The sequence below is a fragment of the Macaca nemestrina genome, chromosome 12 (genome assembly GCF_043159975.1).
Source record: "Macaca nemestrina isolate mMacNem1 chromosome 12, mMacNem.hap1, whole genome shotgun sequence".
Classification (NCBI taxonomy): Eukaryota; Metazoa; Chordata; class Mammalia; order Primates; family Cercopithecidae; genus Macaca; species Macaca nemestrina.
The window spans coordinates 32782565-32810471 of NC_092136.1; the positions used below are offsets into that span (position 1 = coordinate 32782565).

At 35.4% G+C, this 27907-nt stretch overlaps 1 protein-coding gene and 1 long non-coding RNA gene across 6 annotated transcripts in view; one reads left to right on the forward strand and one right to left on the reverse strand.

Annotated features, from left to right (window-relative positions):
- LOC105471512 (uncharacterized) overlaps positions 1 to 20265 on the reverse strand; it is a 32668-nt gene extending 12403 nt beyond the window's left edge. The window contains exon 1 of the long non-coding RNA XR_981187.3: positions 19729 to 20265. This is a non-coding gene — a long non-coding RNA (uncharacterized lncRNA). The remainder of the gene's footprint in view (positions 1 to 19728) is intronic.
- The window catches only part of LOC105471513 (coiled-coil domain containing 73), a 265590-nt gene that overhangs the window by 180462 nt on the left and 57221 nt on the right, over positions 1 to 27907 (forward strand). For 4 of the 5 annotated variants that reach the window (XM_071074899.1, XM_071074900.1, XM_011724001.2 and 1 more), the window contains 3 exons: positions 10309 to 10347; positions 17852 to 17987; positions 18226 to 18305. In XM_071074899.1, the coding sequence (XP_070931000.1) occupies positions 10309 to 10347; positions 17852 to 17987; positions 18226 to 18305 (255 nt within the window). The remainder of the gene's footprint in view (positions 1 to 10308; positions 10348 to 17851; positions 17988 to 18225; positions 18306 to 27907) is intronic. The other variant, XM_071074901.1, reaches the window with a different exon arrangement.

Genomic DNA, 27907 nt, shown 5'->3' on the forward strand with positions numbered 1-27907 from the left:
GGAAACCAGCCTGGCCAACATGGTGAAACTCTGTCTCTACCAAAAATACAAAAATTAGCCAGGCATGGTGGCGGGTGCCTGTAGTGCCAACTGCTCAGGAGGCTGAGGCAGGAGAATCGCTTGAATCTGGGAGGCAGAGGTTGCAGTGAGCGGAGATCACATCACTACACTCCAGCCTGGGTGACAGAGCGAGACTCCATCTCAAAAAAAAGAATATGTAGTATGTGAACTCTCACTGGATCCTGGATCAGGAATAAAACCAGCCATAAAAATTTGGAGAGGACAATTGGGATATTTGAATATGACCATATATTAGATTATATTATTGAATTATTTTCCTAGGTATAATAATATAGTAATGTCCTAGGTATAATATTATCCTAGGCATAATATTATGGTTATATAAAAGAAAGTTTTTATTCTTAGAAAATGTATGATGAAGTATTTAGGGTGAAATCACCTATTAGCTGCAACTTACTTTCAGATAGTTCAGAAAAAACGAAAAGTATGTGTATATATAAACACAAAGAAAAGTATGGAAAAATGTTAACATACATCCTAGGCTGGGTGTGATGGCTCATGCTTGTAATCCCAGCATTTTGGGAGGCTGAGACTGGAGGACTGCGTTCCAGACCAGCCTGGGTAACATAGGGAGATCCTGTCTCTATAAAAAATTGAAAAAAATATTAGCTGGGTGTGGTAGTGAGCACCTGTAGTCTTAGCTACTCCAGAGGCTGAGGTAGAAGAATTGCTTGAGCCCACAAGGTTGAGGCTGCTGTGAGCCATGATCAGGCCACTACCCTCTGTTTCAAAAAAAAAAAAAAAAATCCTTGTGTTTTTTTCAACAAAAAAGTAGTGATCAGAAACTCTAGGGAAAACATAACTATATGAGAAAGATATAAAGCAAGTTAAAATTTGGGATGGTTCTGAGCAATTGATGGAATGTAAGAAGAGAAGAGGCCCGGCGTGGTGGCTCATGCCTGTAATCTCAGCATTTTGGGCGGACGAATTGCTTGAGCCCAGGAGTTCAAGACCAGCCTGGGCAACATGGTGAAACCGCATCTGTACAAAAAAATATATACACAAAAATCAGCCAGATATGGTGGTGCGTGGCTGTAGCTCCAGCTACATGGGAGGCTGATGTTAATCGCTTGACCCAGAAGGTTGAGGCTGCATTGAGCTGTGATTGCGCCACTGCACTCCAGCCTGGGTGACAGAGTGAGACCCTGTCTCCAAAAAAAAAAAAAAAAAAAAAAAGAAAAAAAGATATTTAGGTCTTGAATGCAGTAAAAAAGAGAAGATACTTAGGTCCCGATCATAGTAAAACAGTTCTTCAAGTAGCACACTAGAACTATATAGAAGGAAATGTATTAGTACTCCCTGTTAGACTCATGCATTAAACGCTACCTATATTGATTGTAATAATGTAAACACTGTTGTAATAATGTATTACACTGTAATAATGTAAACACTGCTCCATTCACGCTCCCAGAAGAGGCATGAATAAAGAGAGGATAGGTAGATGTCGTAAAACCCAGATTGGGAGTAATGGGATAGATGATCTCTAAGATATTCAGCTCCAAAGCTCTATTTTATTATTTTACTTTGTTAAATTTAAACTTACTTAATTTTATATATTATATTAATTCCTCTTATAGAACTGAAGGGATATTTAATATATAACATGTTATTTCTAGTTTTGAAGCCTAATTTTATTAGGCCATACCTAATCACATGGACAAAAGGAAATTAGATTTCTGGAGCTTTGAGTTTATACATTTATGCATGAGGAATTCTTAGATATTTGGGTAATTTTATAGTCTGGAGAATGATAGAAGGAAATGTAATAAAATAGCAAAGCTCTCAAAGTTGGGAAGGTAAAAAATACATCCTTCTCAACAAATGGTACAGGAACAGCTGGACATCCATAGGAAAAAAATGCATCTAGACACAGATTTACACGAAATTTAATTCAAAATGGAACACAGACCAAAATGTAAAACACAAATCTAAAAAACTCCTAGAAGATAACATAGGGGAAAATCTAGATGACCGTGGGTTTGCTGATGACTTTTTTGATACAACACCAAAAGCATGATTTCTGAAAGAATTGATAAGCTGGACTTCATTAAAATTAAAAACTTTACCTACTCTGGCTTGTCAAGAGAATGAAAAGACAAGCCACAGAGTAGGAAAAAAAGCATTTGCAAAAGACACCTCTGACAAAGGACAGCTATCCAAAATAACAAAGACCTCTTAAAACTGAACAATAAGAAAACAATCTGATTTTAAAATGGGCCAAAGATCTTAATAGACACCTCACCAAAGAAGATATACATACAGATGGCATATAAGCTTATGAAAAGATGCACCACATCATATGTCATTAGGGAAATACAAATTAAAACAACAAAGATACGTTACTCACCAACTATACGACATTCTGGAAAAGGAAAAATGATGGAGGCGGTAAAAAAAAAGTGGTTGTGGCCAGGCGCAGTGGCTCACACCTGTAATCCCAGCACTTTGAGAGGCCGAGGCAGACAGATCACCTGAGGTCAGAAGTTCGAGACCAGCCTGGCCAACATGGTGAAAACCTGTTTGTATTGAAAATACAAAAATTTGGTGGGGTGTGGTGGTGGGCACCTGTAGTCCCAACTACTTGGGAGGCAGAGGCAGGAGAATCGCTTGAAGCTGGGAGGTGGAGATTACAGTGAGCCGAGATTGCACCATTGCACTCCAGCCTGGGGGACAAGAGCGAGACTCCATCTTGAAAGAAAAAAAAAGTGGTTTCCAGGGGTTGAAGGAGGGAGAGATAAAAAGGCAGAGTACAGAAGATTTTTACGGCAATAAAAATACTCTGTATGATACTGTAATGGTGGACACATGTCATATAGTTGTCCAAACTCATAGTATGTACAATACCAAGAATGAATTCTAATGTTAGCTGTGAACTTTGGGTGATAATGATGTCAGTGTAGGTTCATTAATTGTAAGAAATGTACCTGTATTAGTCCATCCTCACATTGCTATAACGAGCTACCTGAGACTGGGTAATTTATGAACAAAAGAGGTTTAATTGACTTACAGTTCTGCAGGCTGTATAGGAAGCATGGCTGGGAGGCCTCAGGAAACTTAAAATCATGGTGGGAGGGGAAGTAAGCATGTCTTACCTTGGCAGAGCAGGAGAGAGAGACAGCTAAGGGGGAAAGTGCTACACACTTTTAAACAACCAGATCTCATGAGAATTCCATCATGAGATAACACTAGAGGGATGGTGCTAACCATTAGAAACTGCCCTCATTATCCAGTCACCTCCCACCAGGCCCCTCCTCCAACAATGTGGGGATTACAATTTGACATAAGATTTGGGTGGGGACACAGTGCCAAACCATATCAGTACCCCTCTGGTGGGGGATTTTAATGATGGGGGGTTATGTATGTGTGGGGCAGGGAGTATATGGTATATCTCTTTACCTTCCTCTGGATTTTGCTGTGAACCTCAATCTTCTCTAAAAAATTCTTTTAAAAATCACTGTCAGTCCTACAGCTTTCTAAGTTGAATTACAATAATTATTTTTATTACTAAAATATTTGTTTATTTTCTTTGTTTTACGATTTAAGAGTTCTTTTGTGACATGAAAATTAATATATTTATTTCTGAGAGCAGTTTAAGTCTTTATCACTTCAAGTATTACCTTCCCCAATGAGTCTTTATATTTTCTCCTTTCAGCCTCCTAAGAAGATATATTTTGAATCTTCTCATTCATCCTCCATGTCTCTATACCTTATACACTTTCTATTTCTTTATGCCTGTGAGCTTGCTGTTTCTTATGTAATTTTTTTCTTTCTTTTTTTTTTGAGACGGAGTCTCACTGTGTTGTCCAGGCTGGAGTGCAGTGGCACGATCTCGGCTCACTGCAAGCTCCGCCTCCCAGGTTCATGCCATTCTCCAGCCTCAGCCTCCCAAGCAGCTGGGACCACAGGTGCCCGCCACCACGCCCAGCTAATTTTTTGTATTTTTAGTACAGACAGGGTTTCACCATGCTAGCCAGGATGGTCTCAATCTCCTGACCTAGTGATCCGCCCGCCTCGGCCTCCCAAAGTGCTGGGATTACAGGCGTGAGTAATTTTCTGAGATATATCTTTTAGTTCACTAATTCTTCAACTATGTTTTATCTGCCATATAACTTATGTTTTAAGTTTTTTATTTTATAATGACCTTTTTCTTTTATAGATATTCTATTTGGTGCTTTAAAAAATCTGCCTTTTCCTAGTCTTATTTTTTTTCATATTTCTTATTTATCTTTTGTGTCTCTAATCATTAAAAATACTTTTAATAATATCTTTGAGATTCTTCTGTTATTTTTAAATATTGGTGGGTACAAGTCTTCCTGTTTGCAGTGGCTGCCTGCTAATGCTCCTTCATTGTAAATCTTCCTTTTTAATGTGGTTCATAAATTTTAAATTGTGAGCCCCTCTTTAGTGGAGGTTGTATTTTTCTGATGAACTTGTGGAATTGTTCCTACAGAGCTCTTTTGTATTTGCTTCTGTTCTGAGCCTCAAGGATTTCGCAGAACAGTTTCTGGTTGTTACCTTAATTTATCATCTAGGATGTACATACCATGCAGGGAGCATCTATTATTAGGACTTTATACCCTTTTGTACTACAAGTTTAGGTTTTTCTATTTCTCATGGAATAATTTTTGGTTTTGGACCAGTGATCTAGGCAGACATTTTTTTGTGCTGGTAGGCTGAGTTCTTCTAGTCTTCCTTTCTTGAAGTTAGCTGTTTTTCTAGAGTCCTTTCTCTATACCAGTGTTCTAGATCCCCTGGCTTTGTGCCCACATGGATATTAAAACCCTGACTTTGCCATGACAGCCTATATCTGTTTGTAGGGGTTTCTGGATTACTAGAGCATCACCTTGCATAGTTACAACTCTGACTATGGGTTTCCTGTCTTATTTTTGATGTCTGACAATTTCCTTATCTTTCTTTTGAACTTCAGCTGTATGTTAACTTTTTTTTATTGATGCTATATATTTTTCAAACATTTCACATTAGTTCATTCCACAATGTTTTTAAGAATCACTTAAGTTTTTTTCTTTGAAAGTATCATCAGCTTTTAGAGACATCGGAAGTACAATAGAAAGAACTTATTTTCCTGAATGATTTTAGAATAATTTGCCAAACTGATGCTCTATCGTCTCATTACTATAGTATATCCTTCTTACAGTCAGGGATATTCTCCTGTAAAACCATAACACAGCAATCAAAATCAGGAAGTTAACACTGGTATATAACTGTAATGTTCAGGACTCATTCAGTTTCACCAATTGTCACATTAAAGTATTTTCATAACAAAAGGGTCTAGTTTAGAATCCTGTGTTTGTATTTAGTTGTCATAGCTCTTTAATCTCTTTCAGTCTGGAAGACTTTCCTAGTCTTTGGTTGATTCTTATAACTTTGACAGTCTTGAAGATTACAGACCATTATTTTGTAGAATGTTCCTTAGTTTCTGTTTGTACAATGTTTCCTCATGGTTAGATTCAGTTTATTTATCACAGAAGTAATGCCATATTCTTCTTATTGAATCCTATCAGATAGCTAATGGTTTCAATTTGTTTTATTATTGGTGATGTTCACTCTGATAATTTGACTAAGGAAGTATCTGACAAATTTCTCCACTGTAAGGTTACTCTTTTCTCCTTTGTAAGCAGCGTATTTTGTGGAGAGGCACTTTGAAACTATGTAAATATGTCATTTCTCACCAAACTTCTAATAGATTTATTTATATCAATATAGGCTCATAGTTTCTTGTTTTGTACAATGGATTAAAATATTTGACTATCATTTATTTTTATCAAATTATTCTTGGTTTGGCCAGTGGGAGTCCATTCAAGCTGGCTGCTGGGTATTTTTGACATGTCTTCATCATTCATTTAGGATTTTTCTGCTTTCAGATAAAAATAAAATGTACCAGGATCACCTCGTACTTTACCTGATCTTGCCCCATAATAAACCATTTTTCCCTGTTGCCCTGGTTCCTTTTAGTAGAAAAAAAGGTATATAGAAACCAAGGTCTGAGTGCTATTACAATTATTACTGTTGGAGTGTCATTGTTCTCAGACCCCCTCAGTGGACAGAGCTAGGAAATATATGTATATATTTACATACATACACACATACACACATATACTTACAGTTACATATATTTTTATATCAATCTATGTATGTATATTGAAAACCATTAATTTGCACTACTGCAAATTACAATCCCAAACTACAAGGATTATTTTAGTTTATTTCTTCTCTTTAGTACTTCTCTTTCAATGAGAAATCTGACTTTCATTATCACTAAGACGTTGACTTGTTTCATAAAACACCCTGTTACGTAACCAATCCACCATTCTGCTGCCGCCTCTTTCCTTATGTGGATGTCCTCCTTTTCCTGCTTGGATTCTGACACTTTCAGCAGGGTTGCCCTTTTGCAGGGTCACCCTCCTCACCTTGCTTAGTTTCTGACTCCCCACAGTAGACTGCCCTCCTTTACATGGGGAAATCCTCTTTTCTCCATTCAGGCCTGTTATTCTGTTCTGGAATGCTCTAGACACAACCCCCTCACCACTTCCTCACATACCCCTACCTTATACTACCTAACCTAATGGACTTCAGGGCTGAACTGTTTAAGAAGAGGAAGGGGTTAAATGTTTTAAACATAGTATTTGGGGGACTTTATTCCCAACTAAAATAATTCAATAAATGGAAAATTAATAGGAAAATAAGATTTTTCTGTAAAGCAGTGTGCTTTCAGTCAGCTTTTCTTATAATTTTCCATAAAGTGAAGGATAACTATAATAGGAAAACATTTGTATTTTATTCTTGAAGTTGCCTTCTATAGTTAATGCATTAGCATTAGTATAGTTTTGTTCTGATATTAGAGGTATGCCTATATGTGATATTAACCAATTTTTAAACAATTAAAAATATTAAATATAACATATATAAAAATACTGCATGTCCATCCAATTATATTATTTTCAGATTCATCTATGTGTCAGAAATGCAGCTATGTGGGAGTTTATTAGTTGGGCAGTGCTCTAGAGCTATTGATAAAATACCGCTGTGGATATACTTGAGAAATAATAAATGCAGAGGTGTGTGTGAATAACGGTGGCCTGAAATTATTTGGTAAATTTGCTCTAGATATAGTTTTATCTTTGGCTAATGGTAGCAGATAATAAATTCAGGATCAGAGTAATATATTGTCTTCTGAATTTTGTCTTTTCATTTTTTCCTCTTATTTTTCTAGATGACCTCAAAACATTTTCCTTTGCTTTTGTGCTGAATGCCTTAAAAAGTACTCTGATCTCATCCAGGCTCGTGTCTTTAAAATGGGATCTACATGTTAGAAGACTTCTAAATGTTTATCTCCTAACCCCTAATCCATCCTACATTAACTATTTGCTGTCTCTGCTTGGATATCTAAAAGACACCTCAAACTTGACATGGTTAAAACTAAGTTTCTAAAGTCCTGCCTCCTGAAAACTGGCTTATTTAATCTTTTCCATCCTTATTAATGACAACTCTCTTTTTCCAGTTACTTTTTTTTTGGCTCTCCCTCAGAGTGTATCTGCTTTCCAACCACTTCTTATTTCATCTACTAACATCCTAGTCCTCATTCATCATCCTCTTTCATCTGGATTATTACAGTAGCTTATTAAGTGATTTTTCTTGCCACAACTTCTGTTCCCTTCTAATGTGAATGTAATAGAGTGAGTCTTTAAAAAGCTAAGTCAGGGCCTGGCGCGGTGGCTCGTGCCTCTAATCCCAGCACTTTGGGAGGCTGAGGTGGGCAGATCACGAGGTCAAGAGATCAAGACTATCCTGGCTAACATGGTGAAACCCCGTCTCTACTAATAATATAAAAAGTACCCAGGCATGGTGGCATGCACCTGTAGTCCCAGCTACTTGGGAGGCTGAGGCAGGAGAATTGCTTGAACCCGGGAGGCAGAGGTTGCAGTGAACTGAGATCATGCCACTGCACTCCAGCTTGGCGACAGAGCAAGACTCCGTCTCCAAAAAAAAAAAAAAAAAAAAAAAAAAAAAAAAAAAAAAAAAAAAGGCTAAGTCAGGCTTTGTCACATTTGTCCTCAGAACTCTGTAGTGGCTTTCCATCTCATTAGTTATAAAAACCAAATCTGTATCACACATAACGAGGCCTACAATGATTTGGGTCCCCTTGCCTTCCCTTGCCCCTCTCTGAACTCTGCTGTTCTTCACCTTGCTTACTCCCTTCCAGCCACATGGACTTCCTTGCTATTCTTTGAACACACTAGACCTTATTCCACGTTAGAGAACCTGCTGAAATATTCTTCCTTACTTCTATCCAGGTCTTTACTCAGAATTTGCTATCTCAGAAAGGAGTTTCCTGACCATCCTGTGTAATCGTCTTCCCTCATTTATTGTTTTTCTTTAACACCTATCAATATCTAATATACCATGTGTTTTAGCTTATATTGCTTTTTCTCTTGCCCAGAATTTAAGCTGGGCAGGATTTTTTCTTTTGGTCCAGTGTTGTACCCCCAGTGTCTATATCAATGCTTTACTTACAATAAGCATTCAACATTTATGGAAGAAATGAATCATATACAACCCATCCATTAATATAAAATAAAATAAAATATAATAAAAATCAGGTCATTCATGGCAGTAGGCTAAAAAATTTATTTCATAGGAAATGTGTAGTAATTATTGTACTTTTGCTTAAAATTTAAAAAATGTAAGTAGGATTTAAGAAGATAAGCACTCATATATGGCTGGTTGGCATTTAACTTGGTCAATCCTCTAGAAGACTATGTAACAATTTTTTTTTTTTTTTTTTGACAGAGTTTCATTCTGTCACTCAGGCTGGAGTGCAGTGGTGCGGTTTCAATTCACTGCAACCTCCATCCCCCCGGGCTCAAGCAATCATCCTGGCCTCAGCCTCCCGAGTAACTGGGATTACAGGCACACACTATCATACCCAGCTTAGTTTTGTTTGTTTTCAGACTTTCACCATGTTACCCAGGTTGGTTTTGAACTCCTGGGCTCAAGCAATCCACCCACCTCAGCCTCCTAAAGTGCTGGAATTACAGACATGAGGCCCTGCGCTGGCTTATGTAACGGTTTTTAAAAACCTATAAAAATTAACAAATCTTAGAAATTCTGCTTCTTGGAACTTATCCTAATAAAAAGAATAACTATAAAAGTCTAGATATAAGCATGTTTATTTCAGAATATTTCATAATAGTAAAAAACTCAATTCAGTAAACCTGTAAATATAAGTGATTAGGTAAGCTATGGTAAAGTTAAAAAAATGGAATACTGTGTAGCCATTAAAAAGTTATATTGTACATTAATTTGTCACAGAAATGTGTTTATTGTATATTAAGTAAAGTAGGTTACAAAATAGATATTTATTATCACTTTCCACTGGCTCTCTTTTAAAGTATAAATATATGTTTTTAAAAAACTGGTAGAGTGGGGCATGGTGGCTTACACCTGTAATCTCAGCATTTTAGGAGGGCAAGGCTAGAGGATCTCTTGAGCCCAGGAGTTCAAGATCAGCTTGGGCAACATAGTGGGACCCTGTCTCTACAAAAAATTTTAAAAATTAGCCAGGTGTGGTGGCATGTTCCTGTAGTCCACAGCTACTTATGAGGCTGAGGTAGCAGGAGGATTGCTTGAGCCTAGGAGGTTGAGGCTGCAGTGAGCTGTGATCATCCCAGTGCACTCCAGCCTAGGTAATACAGTGTGACTCTATCTTAAAAACAAACAAACGAATCAAACAAACAAAAACTGGTAGTACCAAAGTGTTAATGACTGTTATCTGTGGATCATGAGATGATTTGTTTGTTTAAAACAGTTGTTATGCTTGTTTTTTTTTATACTTTTCCTCAGGGAAGAGCTAATATGAAGTAACAAACTCCCCTAGACTGCTCTCTCTATCTCTCTTGCTTTATTTTTGCCTTAGTGGTTATCACTCTCTAACATGCATACATTTTACTTATATTTGTCGGTCCTATCACCACCCCCCACTAGAAAGTAAGTTTCTTAAAGGTAAGGACTTCGTTTTGTTCACTGCTATATTCCAGGAGTCTAGGAAAGTATCTAGCATATAGTAGGTGCCATAAATGTGTTGAATAAATCAATAATGGTACACAGAAGATAAATGCCACATTTTATAGCATGTAATTTTGATACCAGAGGAATTTGTTGTAGATAATTAAAGTATTTTAATGAGATTTTCCCCCCTTATTTTTCAAGGTTTCTAAATACTCTTTACAGAAGAAAGTGAGTGAAATGGTAAGGAAATTACAAAACATATTTTCCCCCCATCTGGATTACTACTTAGGGGGATTAGTATTTTTGTGAATAAAATGTGACATATATAGTGAAAAAATTAATTGTTGAAACTGGATATTACTGTCCCCAGTAATATTAAAGGGGATATTTGCAATTTCGCATGTTGCATACATGAATTATTTCACAAATTTATTTCTAGATTACATAGTACTTATACAGGTTGAGCATCCCAAATCTGAAAACTCAAAATTTGAAATGCTTCAAAATTGGAAACTTTTTGAGCGTCAACATGATGCTCAAAGAAAATGCTCATTGGAGTATTTTGGACTTCAGATTTTTGCATTTGAGATGCTCAACCCATAGGTATATTCCAAAATCCAAAAATATCCCAAATATGAGATACTTCTGGTCCCAGCATTTCTGATTAGAGATATTCAACCTGTATATTTAAAATAAATTTTACACAGTTCCCAAATTATTGTTAGGGTCTTATAGTGAAAACAAACAACAAAACTCTAAAACCTCTTATTTTAATGGTATCTCTTCTAGATATTTATGTAAACATGTAAGTATTAATTATAGCTTGAAAAGAACAAAATATATGAAGCAGTATTTGGGATATAATATTTATCCCTTATCAGTCTACACTTGGGATATGGTACTGATCCTACATTGTTCAACAAGTATTTATTTGCTGTGCATTCCTCTTTTATAGTCTATTAAAAAATGAATGTTTTTGCTTTTACAGCATAATGCTTTAGGGAATATTTACTTTGGTATTTTTCCCTTCTAGCCCTATTTTATTCAGAAGGATTTTCTTTTCTGTGTTTTTGGTTGACCAAAATTTTCCTATATCCACTTAAATTGTCAAAGGGCTTTTTGGGTGGGGTTATGCTATTCAGTCTTCATTTTCTGGAGCAGACTTTAAAGCAAGTAAAATTAATTTTTGAGTAAGGCTTATATATTATATATATGAGAAGTAAGAAATGAACTATCACCCCTTCTGACATTACATAAAAAAACATAAAGTATTTTGCTTCTTGAAATTGTTTGGTGTGTTAGAAAATAAAAGAGCCATGAGAGATTGCTAAGCTTGATTGAATAAAAGATGTGAAAATTCTGTTGCTGTTCAACTGGAAAGAATAAAAATAATGTTGTCAGACTATTTTAAACCATGATTTTAATTAAGAAGCTGAAAAACTAGATTCTGGTTTAGCTTTAAGTACCATGACATTTGTACTGAAAGTCATCTTCAACGCTACAGTGGTTTTACACAAAATATAGTGAAATTGAATAATGTGCCCTTTGACCTGGGAGATAAGGCTACAAGTTAAAGATCAAAGGCAACATAAAATGTGTTTTATTTTATTCCACTTTCAAATTTCATCAAACAGATACTTACGATCTTTAAAAAAAACATAAAAACATGTATATACTTATTCTAGTTTTTGGTCACTTCTAAGCTTTTTGTTATTGTGAATTACGACATTTATACCTACTAAAATGATATTTCAGTTATAGTCATAATATTTTTTTCTGACAGTTTAAAGCATTGCATCAATTTTAATTTTAAAAAAATTATATATTGATATATATTTAATATTTTATATTCATTCTGGCAGAACATTTATATTTTGGATTTAAAAGTTAGAAGTACTCCTTTTTCTAAGCATTCTTACATATATTCATTTTACATTATTCCTGTTACATTATTATTATATAATTCAGATGACTTGTTCTTTATTCTAAGTCCTGTATAGTATTCAGTAATTCAGTTAATCTTATTTTATTCCAAGCAGTACATTATTCTTTTATGTTATTTGTTTCCATGGGCAAGACAGGAAGCAAGATAGCCACTAGTGTGAAGGCAGGGCTATGGGGAGCAATAAAGTTAGGGTCCTAAAAGAAATAGCTTGAAAAGTAGTATTAAGAAAATGTCAAGTTTATGAGCTCCTATAGGTGAGTACTTAACTACTAGTAAGTTTCTGTCTTCTGTGATTCAGTAAGCTGATTATCTTTTAGAGGTGGTGATATGTTCTGAGATAAATTAACATAATCACAAATCAAACCATTTTTCCATCCTTTAAAAGTACCTCCCCTTTGAAAAAAAATCTCAAACATTACCAATAAAAAGGATGCAATAAAAACATGTGAGAGAGAAATCTTAGGACATTACATTTACCATCATTGTGATCTGGTCATTGATACAAATTTTTCCTGCTGTGTTTAGTGATTACTATATAGATGATCATGTTGGTTAATAATTGAATTTATAGGTGTCTGTGTTGTAAAACTGAATAGCTAATACAGCTTAATGAAGGAAGTAAACTTATCAAACCATTGTCATACTGTATTTCTCTTCTGTATATCATTTTCCTCTAAATAAAAGATTTACAAGAAAGATTTTTTTTCCTTAGGAAATTAAAGCAATTTCAATATTTAAGGTTTTGATAGATTAAGAATAACCACATACTTTCTTTCAGAGTAGAATATTTTTAAACTGAAGACTTATCTGGAAGTAACTTCATGATCATAAATATTATGTATATATGTAGACACATACATTAGCAGCATGACTTTAGGTTTTTAAAGTAATCTATGCCTCTTATTTGCAACTGAAAAGGTAAGGATATCTTAAGAAAGATGCCATAGGTTTTTGAAAATTGAGTTTTATAACTCCATTGATTTAGTTTGGGTTCATATTGAAGAAATTAGAAGATTAGTTACAAAATTGGAAATGAATATGTTAAATTTATTTTTTGATTGTTATCTTTTCCTCTAAAATTTACTCTTAACAAACTGATTGTTTTAAGGGAAACTAATTTTATCTCCAGAAGTTTTCAAATCAGTCGTCTTAAGTAAACAGAAAAAGGGGGAAATGTGAAGCTGTGCATTTTGTCAGTAAATATATTTCTAAAAAGTTGTGCGTAAATATTTTTACATTATTCCCATTTTAAATGCTTCAAGGCTTTAAAGTAAGCTTTTAGACTACACACACATACAATTATGGATATGCTATTTTTCCTCTAATGTTGACTTTCATAGGTTAGATTTGTTTAAAACGAGGTGTACATGTGTTTAGAGAGCAATGAATGCTGACATTTTTTGTAGGCTGTCTTTGCATTTGATAGTAAAACTGTGTAAAAGAAAAAATAATTTGAATCGATTCATGCAGGTAAAAAGAACCAAACAATATGTACTTAACTATTTCTTAATCATCTCAATAAAATAGCCTTATAGTACATTAAAGTTTTAATAATAGTAAAAATCAATTTATTTGTATTCTTTAAAATATTCTTACATCTCTAAAGTGTTATTACCAATTACTTTTTGTTATTGCTTTTCAGAGAATTTAAACTATTTGTTGATAGTCATGAAATTAGTGGCAAACTGGACAATGGACCTCTTTATCTCATTTTCAAAACTAAATCAGTGTAGTAAACTAGGTTCATATAGGCATATATGGGCTAATAAGCTGTAGGTACCCATGTGATTTAGAAGTCTGAATGGTATATATCATGGCCATTGAATATGCTACTGTGTTTGAAAATCAGAATTATGTCATGCAAACAAATGCAATGAAACTGCAATTTTTGTCTCAAACAAAGGATGTTGGAATAGAGTATATCAGAAATTAATGTATACAAACCTCAATGCATGAAATCTCTTTGATCTTTGCTACATTTTTAGTTAACAGAATTGTTAACCTTTGTAGGCATTGACTACCTATTTTATTCATCACTTTTTAGCTGAAAGGTTAAGAAAGCTTTTGTGGGATGATGTATTATGTAGTAGATAGTATTCTAAAGAAGGCTACATAAATATTGATTAGAATAAAAAATTAAAACTTCCTTGAATTGGCCAGGCATGGTGGCTCACGCCTGTAATCCTAGCACTTTGGGAAGCCAAGGCGGGTGGATTGCCTGAGTTCAGGAGTTCGAGACCAGCCTGGGCAACACGGTAAAACCCCGTCTCTACTAAAATACAAAAAATTAGCTGAGCATAGCGGCATGCGCCTGTAGTCCCAGCTACTCAGGAGGCTGAGGCAGGAGAATTGCCTGAACCCGGAGGCAGAGGTTGCAGTGAGCCGAGATCATGTCACAGCACTCCATGCTGGGCGACAGAGAGAGACTCTGTTTCCAAAAAAATAAATAAATATGTAAAAACTTCCTTGAATTGAAAAAATGCCATTAACCCGGTTTTCAGTGAAATTGTGTTAGGTTTCTAGACATCTGCTGAGAGCTAATATAATTCTCTCAATCAAAAATTAAGGGGTATTTTAGAAGAAAGGAATATGGTTCATTATTGCTCACCATTACTGATAATAGTAACTACCCAGGTAGGCATAAGCTCTCCAGGACTAAGTACATTTATCAACTTGTTTGCATTTATAACTGCTGCAAAATTAAATCAAATAAGTAGTGAAAAGCCTGATGACATACATGAGAAACTTTCAACTGATATATCATAATTATTACCAATAATATTACCATTTTAAAAATCATTTAAAAAATAGCTTTGAAAAAGTTAAGACTGTCATCAGACTTGCCAAGATAATATAGTTAGGTACAACTAAAATGGTAATGTGTGTTTTTCATGTATAAATATATATATGTGTGTGTGTATGTGTGTGTGTGTGTGTGTGTGTGTGTGTGTGTCTGACGGAGCCTTGCTCTGTCGTCCGAGTTAGAGTGCAGTGGCGTGATCTCAGCTCACTGCAACCTGTGCCTCCTGGATTTAAGTGATTCTCCTGCCTCAGCCTCCCCAGTAGCTGGGATTACAGGTGTGCGGCACCATGCTTGGTTAATTTTTGTATTTTTAGTAGAGATGGGTTTCACCATGTTGGCCAGGCTGGTCTCGAACTCCTGACCTTGTGATCCACCCGCCTTGGCCTCCCAAAGTGCTGGGATTACAGGCATGAGCCACCGTGCCTGGCCCTTCATGAATATTTTTAAAAGGCCATGCTTATTCTAAATAAAAGTTAATTAAAACTATTGATACTTTTATCAGTTAAGGAATAATAACAAATCATTTTATTGTGATATTTATATGATGGGCTCTGTTTTTTTTTTTTTGAGATGGAGTCTTGCTCTGTTGCCCAGGCTGGAGTGCAGTGGCATAATCTTGGCTCACTGCAAGCTCCACCTCCCAGGTTCACGCCATTCTCCTGGCTCAGTCTCCCGAGTAGCTGGGACTACAGGCGCCCACCACCACATCGGCTAATTTTTTGTATTTTTAGTAGAGATGGGGTTTCACTGTGTTAGCCAGGATGGTCTCGATCTCCTGACCTCATGATCTGCCCGCCTTGGCCTCCCAAAGTGCTGGGATTACAGGCGTGAGCCACCACGTCCAGCCATGATGAACTGTTTTTTAGTGCTTTATGTATGTTAATTCATTTTATCCTCACGGCAACCCTATGAGTGAAATACTATTATAAACTTCATCCTAAAAATAGGGTAGATAATTTACCCAAGGTCACACTAAATTGCAGAAACAAGATTTAAACATAGGCAGACTAGCTTTTGACTACTATGCTCTACTACCTGTCCTTTGGTTTTTCTTTTCTTTTTCTTTTTCTTTTTTTTTTTTTTTTTTTTTTTTGAGATGGAGTCTCGCTCTGTCGCGCAGGCTGGAGTGCAGTGGCACGATCTCAGCTCACTGCAATCTCTGCCTCCTGGGTTCAAGTGATTCTCCTGTCTCAGCCTCCTGAGTAGCTGGGATTACAGGTGCACGCCACCATGACTGGCACATTTTTGTATTTTTAGTGGAGACGGGATTTCACCATGTTGGTCAGGATGGTCACGAACTCCTGACCTTGTGATCCACGTACCTTGTCCTCCCAAAGTGCTGGGATTACAGATGTGAGCCACTGTGTCCGGCCTGTACTTTGGTTTTAAGCAATAAGAAATGCCTCTGGTTAATTTAGGGGAGGCATTCACAATCAGCCAGAGAATAAAGAATTGTTTGAGAATGAACAGGGACTCAGAGTAATTCCAGAGTTTATGAGGCAGGATGTAGGAACCCACAACAGAGGTCTCGTATCAGTTTGGATAGGATCACTACTGAACTTCTTTAGTTTTATATAGTCTTTTTGCTCAACATTCAAATTCCAAGAAGGTAGCTATCAATTGGTTTAATTTGAGAACATGCCCTTCTATTAATTAGGGAAGAATAGGACCCCTGAATTTTAGTCCTGTTGTAATGTGTAGTCCACGTTGTAATGAAGAAAAAGTATTTCAATACAGTAAATTGTGGTGCTGTTAGATAAGGGAAATGGATGCTGGTTAGGCAAAATCAAATTTTTACTATTAGAACCCCCTCTATAAGACAACAACGGTTCATTCAGAAAACAATTATTGAGTGCCAATGGATGGGCCTATACTGTTCTTTGTTTAGAACTGCTCATCATAGAAGGTGAAGCAGATGGGGAAAAAAAATGAATGAAAGATGTGAAACCAATTAATGATTCTGCTAATGTCAAGTGAAGATAAAAAAACTTTTAACAAGTGTTATTGATTTTTATTAACATAATATTTAGTTTTTAAGAGTTAAAAGTCATATTCCTAAGTATGGTAAGAGTAGTTCCTTTAGCTGAAAGCAGTGGAGGCCCATATAATATTATATAAGTAGGGTCTGATTTTTACCAATTATGTCTCCAGTTTAAGTAGACTATCTACTATCCTATGTTGCCTCCCTGCCACTGAGAGATATTATCCTTGTCATTTCTTTTTCTTTTTTAGAGATGAGGTCTTGCTTTGTCACCTGGGCTGGAGTTCAGTGGCCGAACATAGCTCACGGCAGCCTTAAACTCCTAGCCTCAAGCAATCCTCCCACCTCAACCTCCCAAGTAGCTAGGACTACAGGCATGTGCCACCACGCCCAGCTAACTTTTATTTTTGTAGAGATGGGATCTTGCTATGTTGCCTAGGCTGGTCTCAAACTCCTGGCCTCAAGCATTCTTCCTGCCTCATCATTTCATTTCTTAATGCAGTGAGAAGGTACTATATTAATTAAAATCTATGTCAGAAAAATTACTTGAATTTTAGTAGTGCACATTGAAATTATTCTAGCAAATTGAAAGGACAAAGAATCAAAACAGTGATCTAGATAGATCCTGATTATTCAAATGATTTAGAGAAAGAAAAAATATCTCCTAAAGTACTAAAAATATTGCTTTAATTTTCTCCTCACTTTTCTTAGTGTTAGGCTGATTAGCGTTTTTTATAAAAAGATTTTGAAAAAGAAATTGCAAACAAGGGAAACATAACATGAAGTGACTATTTTGCTATAGGAAAAATATGTTTGCTTTAGTTTTACACAGATTTAGAAATGTCTCCTAACAAATATTTCCTCCTTGCAGTTTACTCAGAGAGTACTTTTAAATGACATTTATTTATATTACTAACAGCAGTTGTTTACCACAATATATTTTTATATATTTGTTGTGTGGGTGTGTGTGGGTGTGTGTTATATGTATAACATTTAAAATTACTCCTCAAAATAGGAACAAAAGGTCCAGTTACATCTTCTGGCTAAAGAAGACTATCATAAGCAACTGAGCGAAATTGAGAAATGCTATGCCACAATAACAGGTCAATTTGGATTGGTAAAAGAGAATCATGAAAAGTTAGAACAAAATGGTATGTGCTATCTTATTTAAATATACATATTCAGTAGAGAATGTTTGAATGGACTTATTTACTAGGAATACTTTGAATTTCTATGATAATACTGATAATAGTAAATGGCAGTTAATGACTGTTACCTAAATTTAATAACGTATGTATTGCATTGTTACTGTTTTCCCTGTTTATCTTAATACTTTCTTTGAAATACGCATTGAATATAATGCTTTCTTAAGTGTCTTTAATGTTGCAGTACGGGAAGCAATACAATCAAACAAAAGACTTTCAGCTTTAAATAAAAAACAAGAAGATGAAATATGCAGTTTAAAGAAGGTATGAGTGATATAGTTTCATACTAAGTAAAAATTGTAATGTAAAATAGTCTTATGGGCTATTACTAGAGGACAGTTGGGTAGAATTTTTTGGTAGGATAAATAAAATGTTTTCAATACAGATGCATAAATTTTGAATTATGATTCCAGTAAAGGTAATTAGTGCATTTGTTGTAATCCATTCAAAATATTATTTCTTTGACTTGTGACCAGTAGCATGCATTTTTATGGTGACATGAATACCTTATAAGGATTCATTGTATGTCATCCCTATTAGCACCATTCATTCAATATATATTGAGTGACTTTTATATACTGGTTGCTATGTGGCACTAAGGATACAGCTATGAAGAAAATAAAACATGTTTCTACTTTTATGAAAGAGTCTGGTGGTGGAGTCAGACATAAAACAAATAATTACACAGACTAAGTAATATAAAACTATTATAAATGAGCGGAAGAAAAAGTAAAAGGTGTGATGACATCACAGGTGACTTTATTAGATTGGGGGTAAGAGGGTGGAGGAGGGAAGGGAGTAATGTTTTGGGCAAGGGGAATAGCATGTGCAAAAGCCTTGAGACAGGAAAGAGTTTAGTATATTAGAGGAACTAAAAAACATCTGATATGGCTGGAGCATCATGAATGAAGCTCTGAATTGAGCATTTGTTTGTTGCTTACTGAGCTTCAGTATCCCTTTGCCTTCTTCCTAACCTTATCCAGATTTTTGTTTTGATGTCTCCAGCTTTAGAGCTGAGCCCCAAATTGGCAGGAGAGCACAAATATATTTCTTTCCTCTGACCATAGGCATTGGTTCAGGAATGGATAAATGACTTTAGCTAGCTTCTGGTTATAAACTAGGAAGAACGTAACCTCTACCGTGGCTGGCAGTCAGCCTACAACCATAAGAAAAGCCAACAAATAAGAACCTGACAATGTGGATGCCAGATTGGTATGACATAAAGAAACCCGTTCTTTGATGACATTATTAACTGAATCAACCAACCCTGCATCTTGTCCTACCTCTAGACATTTGAATTATGTGAACCAATAGGTCCCCATTATTACTTAAACCAGGTTGGTTAGGGCCAATTCGATTTTCCAAGATTTGCAACTAAAAATATTCCAACTGACACAAAGGAAGAGTTGGTACGATAGGAGTAGGTAAGGCTTTGTTCTTTCCATAGAGAATGACGTCTGTTTTCCTTTTTCCACTCCCTTCCAATCCCTCTCTCAATACCACTTTGAATCATTTTAGGACCACCTCCCTACCTCTGAGAGAATTAAGTACCTATGCTTACTGGCACTCCATAAATATTTTGAAACAATATTTACCAAGTATCATTTAAAATGCACTTAATTTGTAGTTATTTATTATATTGGTATGCAAAAAAATCTTCTGTTTGCCCCTCCAGATCTGTACTTACCTTTTGAAGGCTTATGTATATGGGTTGCATCAATGGGCTTCCATATCTTCTGACTTCCTGTTGAGCTGGGCCAGTGGAGAGCCTAAGCAGGAGATGGGAGGAAGGAGAGAGTGAATCAGGGTATTTATTCCCCTGTTTCTTCCCTCTGAGATAACTTCAGGCTGGCCATGTCCCTCAATAGATCACTACTTCTCTCAAATTGGCCTAATCTACATGATCCTGTCTCTTTTTGGGGTTCCAGTAACCTCTCTTCTTGACCTTCTGGGTCTAGATGTGGTGACAGCTATAGTGCTGCTAGTCAGTGGAACTTGTGCCATCCCTTGTGGTTCCTTTATATCCTCCTGCACCTTTGCAAATAAACCCATCTTCAGATTATCCTAGTTTATGTGTGCCATCTGTTTCTGTTGGGATTCTGACATACTTAGGGTAAAACATTAGTGAGGCCAAAGTTAGGAATTCAGTTTTGTATTGGCTAATTGATTCAGTACAGAGAAAGTTGTTTCACAGTCAAAGATTGCACTCTAAACCTAATCTATATTTTTAGTTGTATATTTTGGACTCAAGAGATAAATGAATACGAATGGCATCATTCAGATATACCATTAATTCTGAGGAAAATAATAACTTCTACTAATTTGGGTCAATGTTGTTGTCTTGACTCTAAAGGATTCTATTTTTAAAAGGAAAAAAATACCAGAAATCCAAGCATTTTACTTTTATATATACATAGACTTTCACTATTTTAATATAATTTAATATATTTTAATTAATAAACAATTTTTAGAGAGTTTTAGTTTCACAGCAAAACTGAGTGGGAAGTACAGAGTTCCCGTATACTCCCTGTCCTTACACATGCGCAACCTGTCTCACTATCACATCCTCACTAGCATTTGGTGTTGTCAGTGTTTTGGATGTTGGTCATTCTGACTGGTGTGTAGTGGTATCTTGTTTTGATTTGCAGTTCCCTAATGACATATGATATTGAACATATTTTCATATACCTACTTGTCATCTGTGTATATTTTTTGTTAAAGTGTCTGTTCAGGCCTTGGGCCCATTTTTTAATTGGGTTTTTTGTTTTCTTATTGTTGAGTTTTAAGAGTTCTTTGTATATTTTGGGTAGCAGTACCTTCTAAATCCTAAGTCATAGTTCAAAGACCATTAATATTAGAATACTGTTGACTGTGATATGTATATCTTCACTGTTTTAACTGCCAATATATTGGTTATATATTCCTTGGACTTTATTCTTATGCCTGAGGGATCAGAAAGTAAAAGCATAGGTGTATTTCAGTACAGAACATTAGAATGGGTGGTGATAATCATGTTTCTGGCCCTTAAAAGTCTGTCTATTTAGCAAATTACTTAAGAGTACAATTAATATATATGTAGAAAACATTTCTTTTTAGATACATCCTCGAAAATTAGAGGTGGCTCTTTTTAATATAAAGAGAAAAAGCTATAATTTAAAAAATCTGTTTGGAATCCCAAGTAAGAATTATTAAAAAGACCATACATTTCTATTGATATAGATTTCAAATACAAATATAAATAACTATTAAATCAGTAGTTGTGAATAAACACATTTTTGTTGATGTCTCTTTGGTTCATTTATGTTTTAATATTTTTAACAATGACTTTAGTAATTAAATAACATTCATAATTAATTTGGAATTAATTAATATGAAAATTAATTCATATCAATTGATTTCATATGAATATGAAATAACATTCATATTAATAAAATAAAATTCATATTAATAAGCCTTTATACAATTAGTTTATGCAGTCTTATGAAAATATGCCTCATAAATTTTGTACTAATTTTTTTGCATTAAATGAAAACAGATGTTTCATTGTAACATAATAGACTATTATATTTCTTTTTTTGTTATATACTTTAAGTTCTAGAGTACATGTGCACAACGTGTAGGTTTGTTACATATGTATGCATGTGCCACGTTGGTGTGCTGCACCCATTAACTCGTCATTTACACCAGGTATATCTCCTAATGCGATCCCTCCCCCCTCCCTCCTCCCCCCACCCCACCACAGGCCCCAGTGTGTGATATTCCCCACCCTGTATCCAAGTGTTCTCATTGTTCAATTCCTACCTATCAGTGAGAACATGCAGTGTTTGGTTTTCTGTCCTTGCAATAGTTTGCTAAGAATGATGGTTTCCAGCTTCATCCATGTCCCTATAAAGGACATGAACTCATCCTTTTTTATGGCTGCATAGTATTCCATGGTGTATATGTGCCACATTTTCTTAATCCAGTCTATCATTGATGGACATTTCAGTTGGTTCCAAGTCTTTGCTATTGTGAATAGAGCTACAATAAACATACATGTGCATGTGTCTTTATAGCAGCATGATTTATAATCCTTTGGGTACGTACCCAGTAATGGGATGACTGGGTCAAATGATATTTCTAATTCAGGACATAGGCACGGGCAAGGAATTCATGACTAAAACACCAAGCAATGGCAACAAAAGCCAAAATTGACAAATGGGATCTAATTAAACTAAAGAGCTTCTGCACAGCAAAAGAAACTACCATCAGAGTGAACAGACAACCTACTGAATGGGAGAAAATTTTTACAGTCTACCCATCTGACAAAGGGCTAATATCCAGAATCTACAAAGAACTTAAACAAATTTACAAGAAAAAAAATCAAACAAACCCATCAAAAAGTGGGCGAAGGATATGAATAGACAATCACTTCTCTTTTTTCTTTTCTTTTTTTTTTTTTTAAGACGGAGTCTTGCTCTGTTGCCCAGGCTGGAATGCAATGGCACAATCTCGGCTCACTGCGACCTCTGGCTCCTGGGTTCAAGCCATTCTCTTGCCTCAGCCTCCCAAGTAGCTGGGACTACAGGCATGTACCACAATGCTTAGCTAATTTTTGTATTTTCAGTAGAGACGGGGTTTCACCATGTTGGCCAGGCTGGTCTAGAACACCTGACCTCAAGTGATCCGCCTGCCCAAAGATCCGCCTGCCCAAAGATTACACATGTGAGCCACTATGCCCAGCCTGCCTATTATATTTCCAATGCACAATTTAAGACTCTGACCTATAGATGGAGATGAGGCTCATGTAGATTCATGGAGAGATACCCTTAGTGGATTTATGTAAGAAGATGCGGAATGTCTTTCTAGGTGTGAGAAGAATGGTGTTGCTCATGAGGACACTTCCTCTTTCTCTCAGGTCTTGGGGCCTAGGCTAGGGCTACTTAAATGTACTAACATGTCCTGTAGTAGTGGTCTCTGTCACTCTAGAAACCATTAGTGTCAGTGTTCATGCTGCAAAGTTGTTCTTGGAAGACAGACTGTTACAGAAGGGTAAAGTGAGAAAATTTAATTACCTTTGCGACTTCAAAGTTCAAGTAACTGAAAGGGTGAGAATTTTAAAATACATATTCAGAGCCAATTTTTAATATTGTAGACATTGTAAGTACACTAATTTTATATTTTATATATCTTATGTAGCTTTGATTTTTAACTTTGGGAAAAGCTTGTTTTTTTTTTAAACTGTCTTTTTCAGAAGAGAATCAAATTTTGTAACATTGGTTGTATCACTTATTTAAAACTTCTAATCATTAATTTTCCCAAAGGTAATTTCCATTTCTCTTATACTGTTCTATGATTTTGTCCAGAACAGTTGTTATTGTGATAAGATGGAATTCCTTTTTTTTTTTTTTTTTTTTTTTTTGTGGAGCAGAGTTAAACAGACCAAACTTAGTGGTTAGATAAAAACTAGGTATTACCATTCTGGATGCTGAGTTCACCATTATGGCAATCATGAAGAATTCCTGATACTATCTATGAGCAGCATTCATAACCTCTGCTATTTGTCTGAGTAAATGTCAGAGCACTCAAGGAGATAGTGATATTAAACAGACTACCCCTTACCAGAAAGGGAGGGGTGAAGGAGAAAAGAGCGCAATATTTATGACTCCAGGAACTATAAGTTGTAATTTAATGAGATCAAAGCATTGCTGTTTATTTGCTGCACTAATAGCTTTAAATAAAATGGTTAGAAAACAGACAGTGTACTAAAAGTTCAAGATATTTAAAGGCTTATAAAGTCTATAAAATCAAAAGCATATTTTTCAGTGGAAGATCTTTTAGTGAGGTCTCTGATTTTAATTTATTATGCTCTTGAGATTAAGTAATTAATATATAAAAGAAAAAGAAAGATATAAAAAATTATTAGTTTTTACTTTTGTCAGTCATATACTGATTTTCTATACCCTTCTCCTCCCAACCTCCCTATTGTCTCATAGCAATAATTGTAAGAGGAATTGATGCATTTTAGAGTATCTCCTGTAAGACTTAGCTGATTATAACAGCTCCATGTTTTCAATTGTTGAAAAATATAGAAAAACATAGACATTTGTCCCATTTTGTAATCTTGAAGAGGAAAAAACTTTTAGAAAACCAATCTTTATGCAGAAGATTATAAGCCATTTTATCCAAATACAAGTTTTACCCATATACCTTTTATCAACAGGACATTGCGTTTTAGGAGTGAACCTGGAACAGATCACTAGTATAAAACAAGCTATTCTACATATATATATATATATATATATATATATATATATATATATATATTTTTTTTTTTTTTTTTTTTTTTTTTTTTTTCTTTGAGACAGAGCCTTGCTCTGTTGCCCAGGCTGGAGTGCAGTGGTGCGATCTCAGCTCACTGCAAACTCTGCCTCCCGGGTTCACGCCATTCTCCTGTCTCAGCCTCCTGAGTGGCTGGGACTACAGGTGCCCACCACCACACCCAGCTAATTTTTTGTATTTTTAGTAGAGATGATATTTCACCGTGTTAACCAGGATGGTCTTGATCTCCTGACGTCATGATCCGCCTGCCTTGGCCTCCCAAAGTGCTGGGATTACAGGCATGAGCCACCGGCCTGGCCGCTATCTAATAATTTACTTTCTAAGTCATGTGGATATCTAGTTCATCCAGGTGTATATTGCTTTAGGAAAAAATAGAGAAAAATCAAAATTTCAGGGAATTATTGCTTGTTTTCCTTTGAAACTTATCTTAGTGCATAAGAAAGCACCTTTAAAGCAAGCTGTTAGAAACTCTATTGTGTAAAGAAAGGTATACATTATTTTAAAGCCAATATGATTAATATCTTTTTTAAAAAGTAGACTCAATTGACAATCCTGCTGCTGGGCATATACCCAAAGGAAAATAAATCAGTATATTGAAGAGGTATCTGCACTCCCATATTTGTTGCAGCACTGTTCACAATAGCCAAGATTCAAAAGCAACCTAAGTGTCCATCAACAGATGAATGGATAAAGAAAATGTGGTACCCATACACAATGGAGTACTATTCAGCCATGAAGAAGAAAAAGATCCTGTCATTTGCAAAAACATGGATAGAACTAGAGGTCATTATGTTAAGTGAAATAAACCAGGCACAGAAAGATAAACATCACAATTCTCATTTATTTGTGGCATCTAAAAATCAAAATAATTGAACTCATGGAGATAGAGAGTAGAAGGATGGTTACCAGAGGCTGGGAAATGTAGTGAGGGGGAGGGTGGGGGAAGGTGGGAGTGGTTAATGAGTACAAAGAAATTAGAAAGAATGAATAAGACGTAGTATTTGATAGCACAACAGGGTGATTATTGTCAATAATAATTTAATTGTATATTTAAAAATAACTAAAATAGTGTAATTGGATTTTTTATAACACAAAGGATAAATCCTTCAGGGGATGGGTACCCCATTTTCTATGATGTGATTATTACACACAGCATACCTGTATCAGAACATCTCATGTACCCCATAAATATATACACCTACTATGTACCCATAAAAATTAAAAATTAAAAAATCAGTTGAGCATAAAAGATTTCCTTTTAGTATTCTGATGTTTAACTCTATACTGCATAACAATATAAATATCAGTCAAACATCCTATAAATATGAATTGGGATGAAATCTTTAGGGTTCTGTACCAGATATTTTACCTTTGAATTAATTTCATAATTTTTTAAGATGTTAATTACTGAAACAACTAGATTTATTTTTATATCCTTCAGTATCCATAGTTGTTTTAATTATTATCTCATGTTCTTTAAATATTTTTCCACAGTAGAAATTATGAATTCAATAAGTTATTTTGTTCGATAAGTTAAGTCAAAGACTATCTGGCCTATGGACTTGAATAATAATTTATTATACTTGTTTTCTACTGTGTACTTGAATCTGAACTTATTCAAAATTTACTTATTTTAAACTCACAGTGTAGGGCTGCTGGTTACAACACTAAAGGTTTTTCTCTAGCCATAAAATATGCTGTTAACATATTTAACATAATGTTTATCACTTACCATCTACTAACCTTTATTTTGGCAGTATTGGTAATAAAACTGCACTTGTCTGTTCACACTTAAATCAGGAACATCTATCTGCAACATGGTGATCTAAAGGGCTATGGTTGTTACCTTGGATGGAGTAAAGTAGCTAGTTCAATCAGCGATTGAACTCTCACTATACTTACACCTACCATTTTCTTTTTTTTCTTTTTTCTTTTTATTATTGTACTTTAAGTTCTAGGGTACATGTGCACAACGTGCAGGTTTGTTACATATGTATACATGTGCCATGTATATGTGTTACACATGTTATATAACATATGTTACATATGTATATATGCACCTGTTAACTCATCATTTACATTAGGTTTATCTCCTAATGCTATCCTCCCCCCTCCCCCCATCCCCTGGGAGGCCCTGGTGTGTGATGTTCCCCACCCTGTGTCTATGTGTTCTCATTGTTCAGTTCCCACCTATGAGTGAGAACATGAGGTGTTTGGTTTTCGGTCCTTGTGATAGTTTGCTCAGAATGATGGTTTCCAACTTCTTCCATGTCCCTATAAAGGACATGAACTCATCCTTTTTTATGGCTGCATAGTATTCCATGGTATACATGTGCCACATTTTCTTAATCCAGTCTATCATTTCGGTTGGTTCCAAGTCTTTGCTATTGTGAATAGTGCCACAATAAACGTAGGTATGCATGTGTCTTTATAGCAGCATGATTTATAATCCTTTGGGTATATGCCCAGTAATGGGATGGCTGAGTCAAATAGTATTTATTGTTCTAGATCCTTGAGGAATTGCCACACTGTCTAATACAATGGTTTAACTAGTTTACAGTCCCACCAACAGTGTAAAAGCATTCCTATTTCTCCACATTCTCTCCAGCACCTGTTGTTTCCTGACTTTTTAATGACTGCCATTCTAACTGGTGTGAGATGGTATCTCATTGTGGTTTTGATTTGCATTTCTCTGATGGCCAATGATGATGAGCATTTTTTCATGGGTCTGTTGGCTGCATAGATGTCTTCTTTTGAGAAATGTCTGTTCATATCCTTTGCCCACTTTTTAATGGGGTTGTTTGATTTTTTCTTGTAAATTTGTTTAAGTTCTTTGTAGATTCTGGATATTAGCCCTTTGTCAGATGTGTAGATTGTAAAACTTTTCTCCCATTCAGTAGGTTGCCTGTTCACTCTGATGGTAGTTTCTTTTGCTGTGCAGAAGTTCTTTAGTTTGATTAGATCCCATTTGTCAATTTTGGCTTTTGTTGCCATTGCTTTTGGTGTTTTAGTCATGAATTCCTTGCCCATGCCTATGTCCTGAATGGTATTGCCTAGGTTTTCTTGTAGAGTTTTTATGGTTTTGGGTCTAAGATTTAAGTCTTTAATCCATCTTGAATTGATTTTTGTATAAGGTGTAAGGAAGGGATCCAGTTTCAGTTTTCTACATATGGCTAGCCAGTATTCCCAGCACCATTTATTAAATAGGGAATCCTTTCCCCATTTCTTGTTTTTGTCAAGTTTGTCAAAGATCAGATGGCTTTAGATGTGTGGTATTATTTCTGAGGGCTCTATTCTGTTCCATTGGTCTGTATCTCTGTTTTGGTACCAGTACCATGCTGTTTTGGTTACTGTAGCCTTGTAATATAGTTTGAAGGCAGATAGCATGATGACTACAGCTTTGCTCTTTTGGCTTAGGATTGTCTTGGCAATGCAGGCTCTTTTTTGGTTCCATATGAACTTTAAAGTAATTTTTTCCAATTCTGTGAAGAAAGTCATTGGTAGCTTGATGGGGATGACATTGAATCTGTAAATTACCTTGGGCA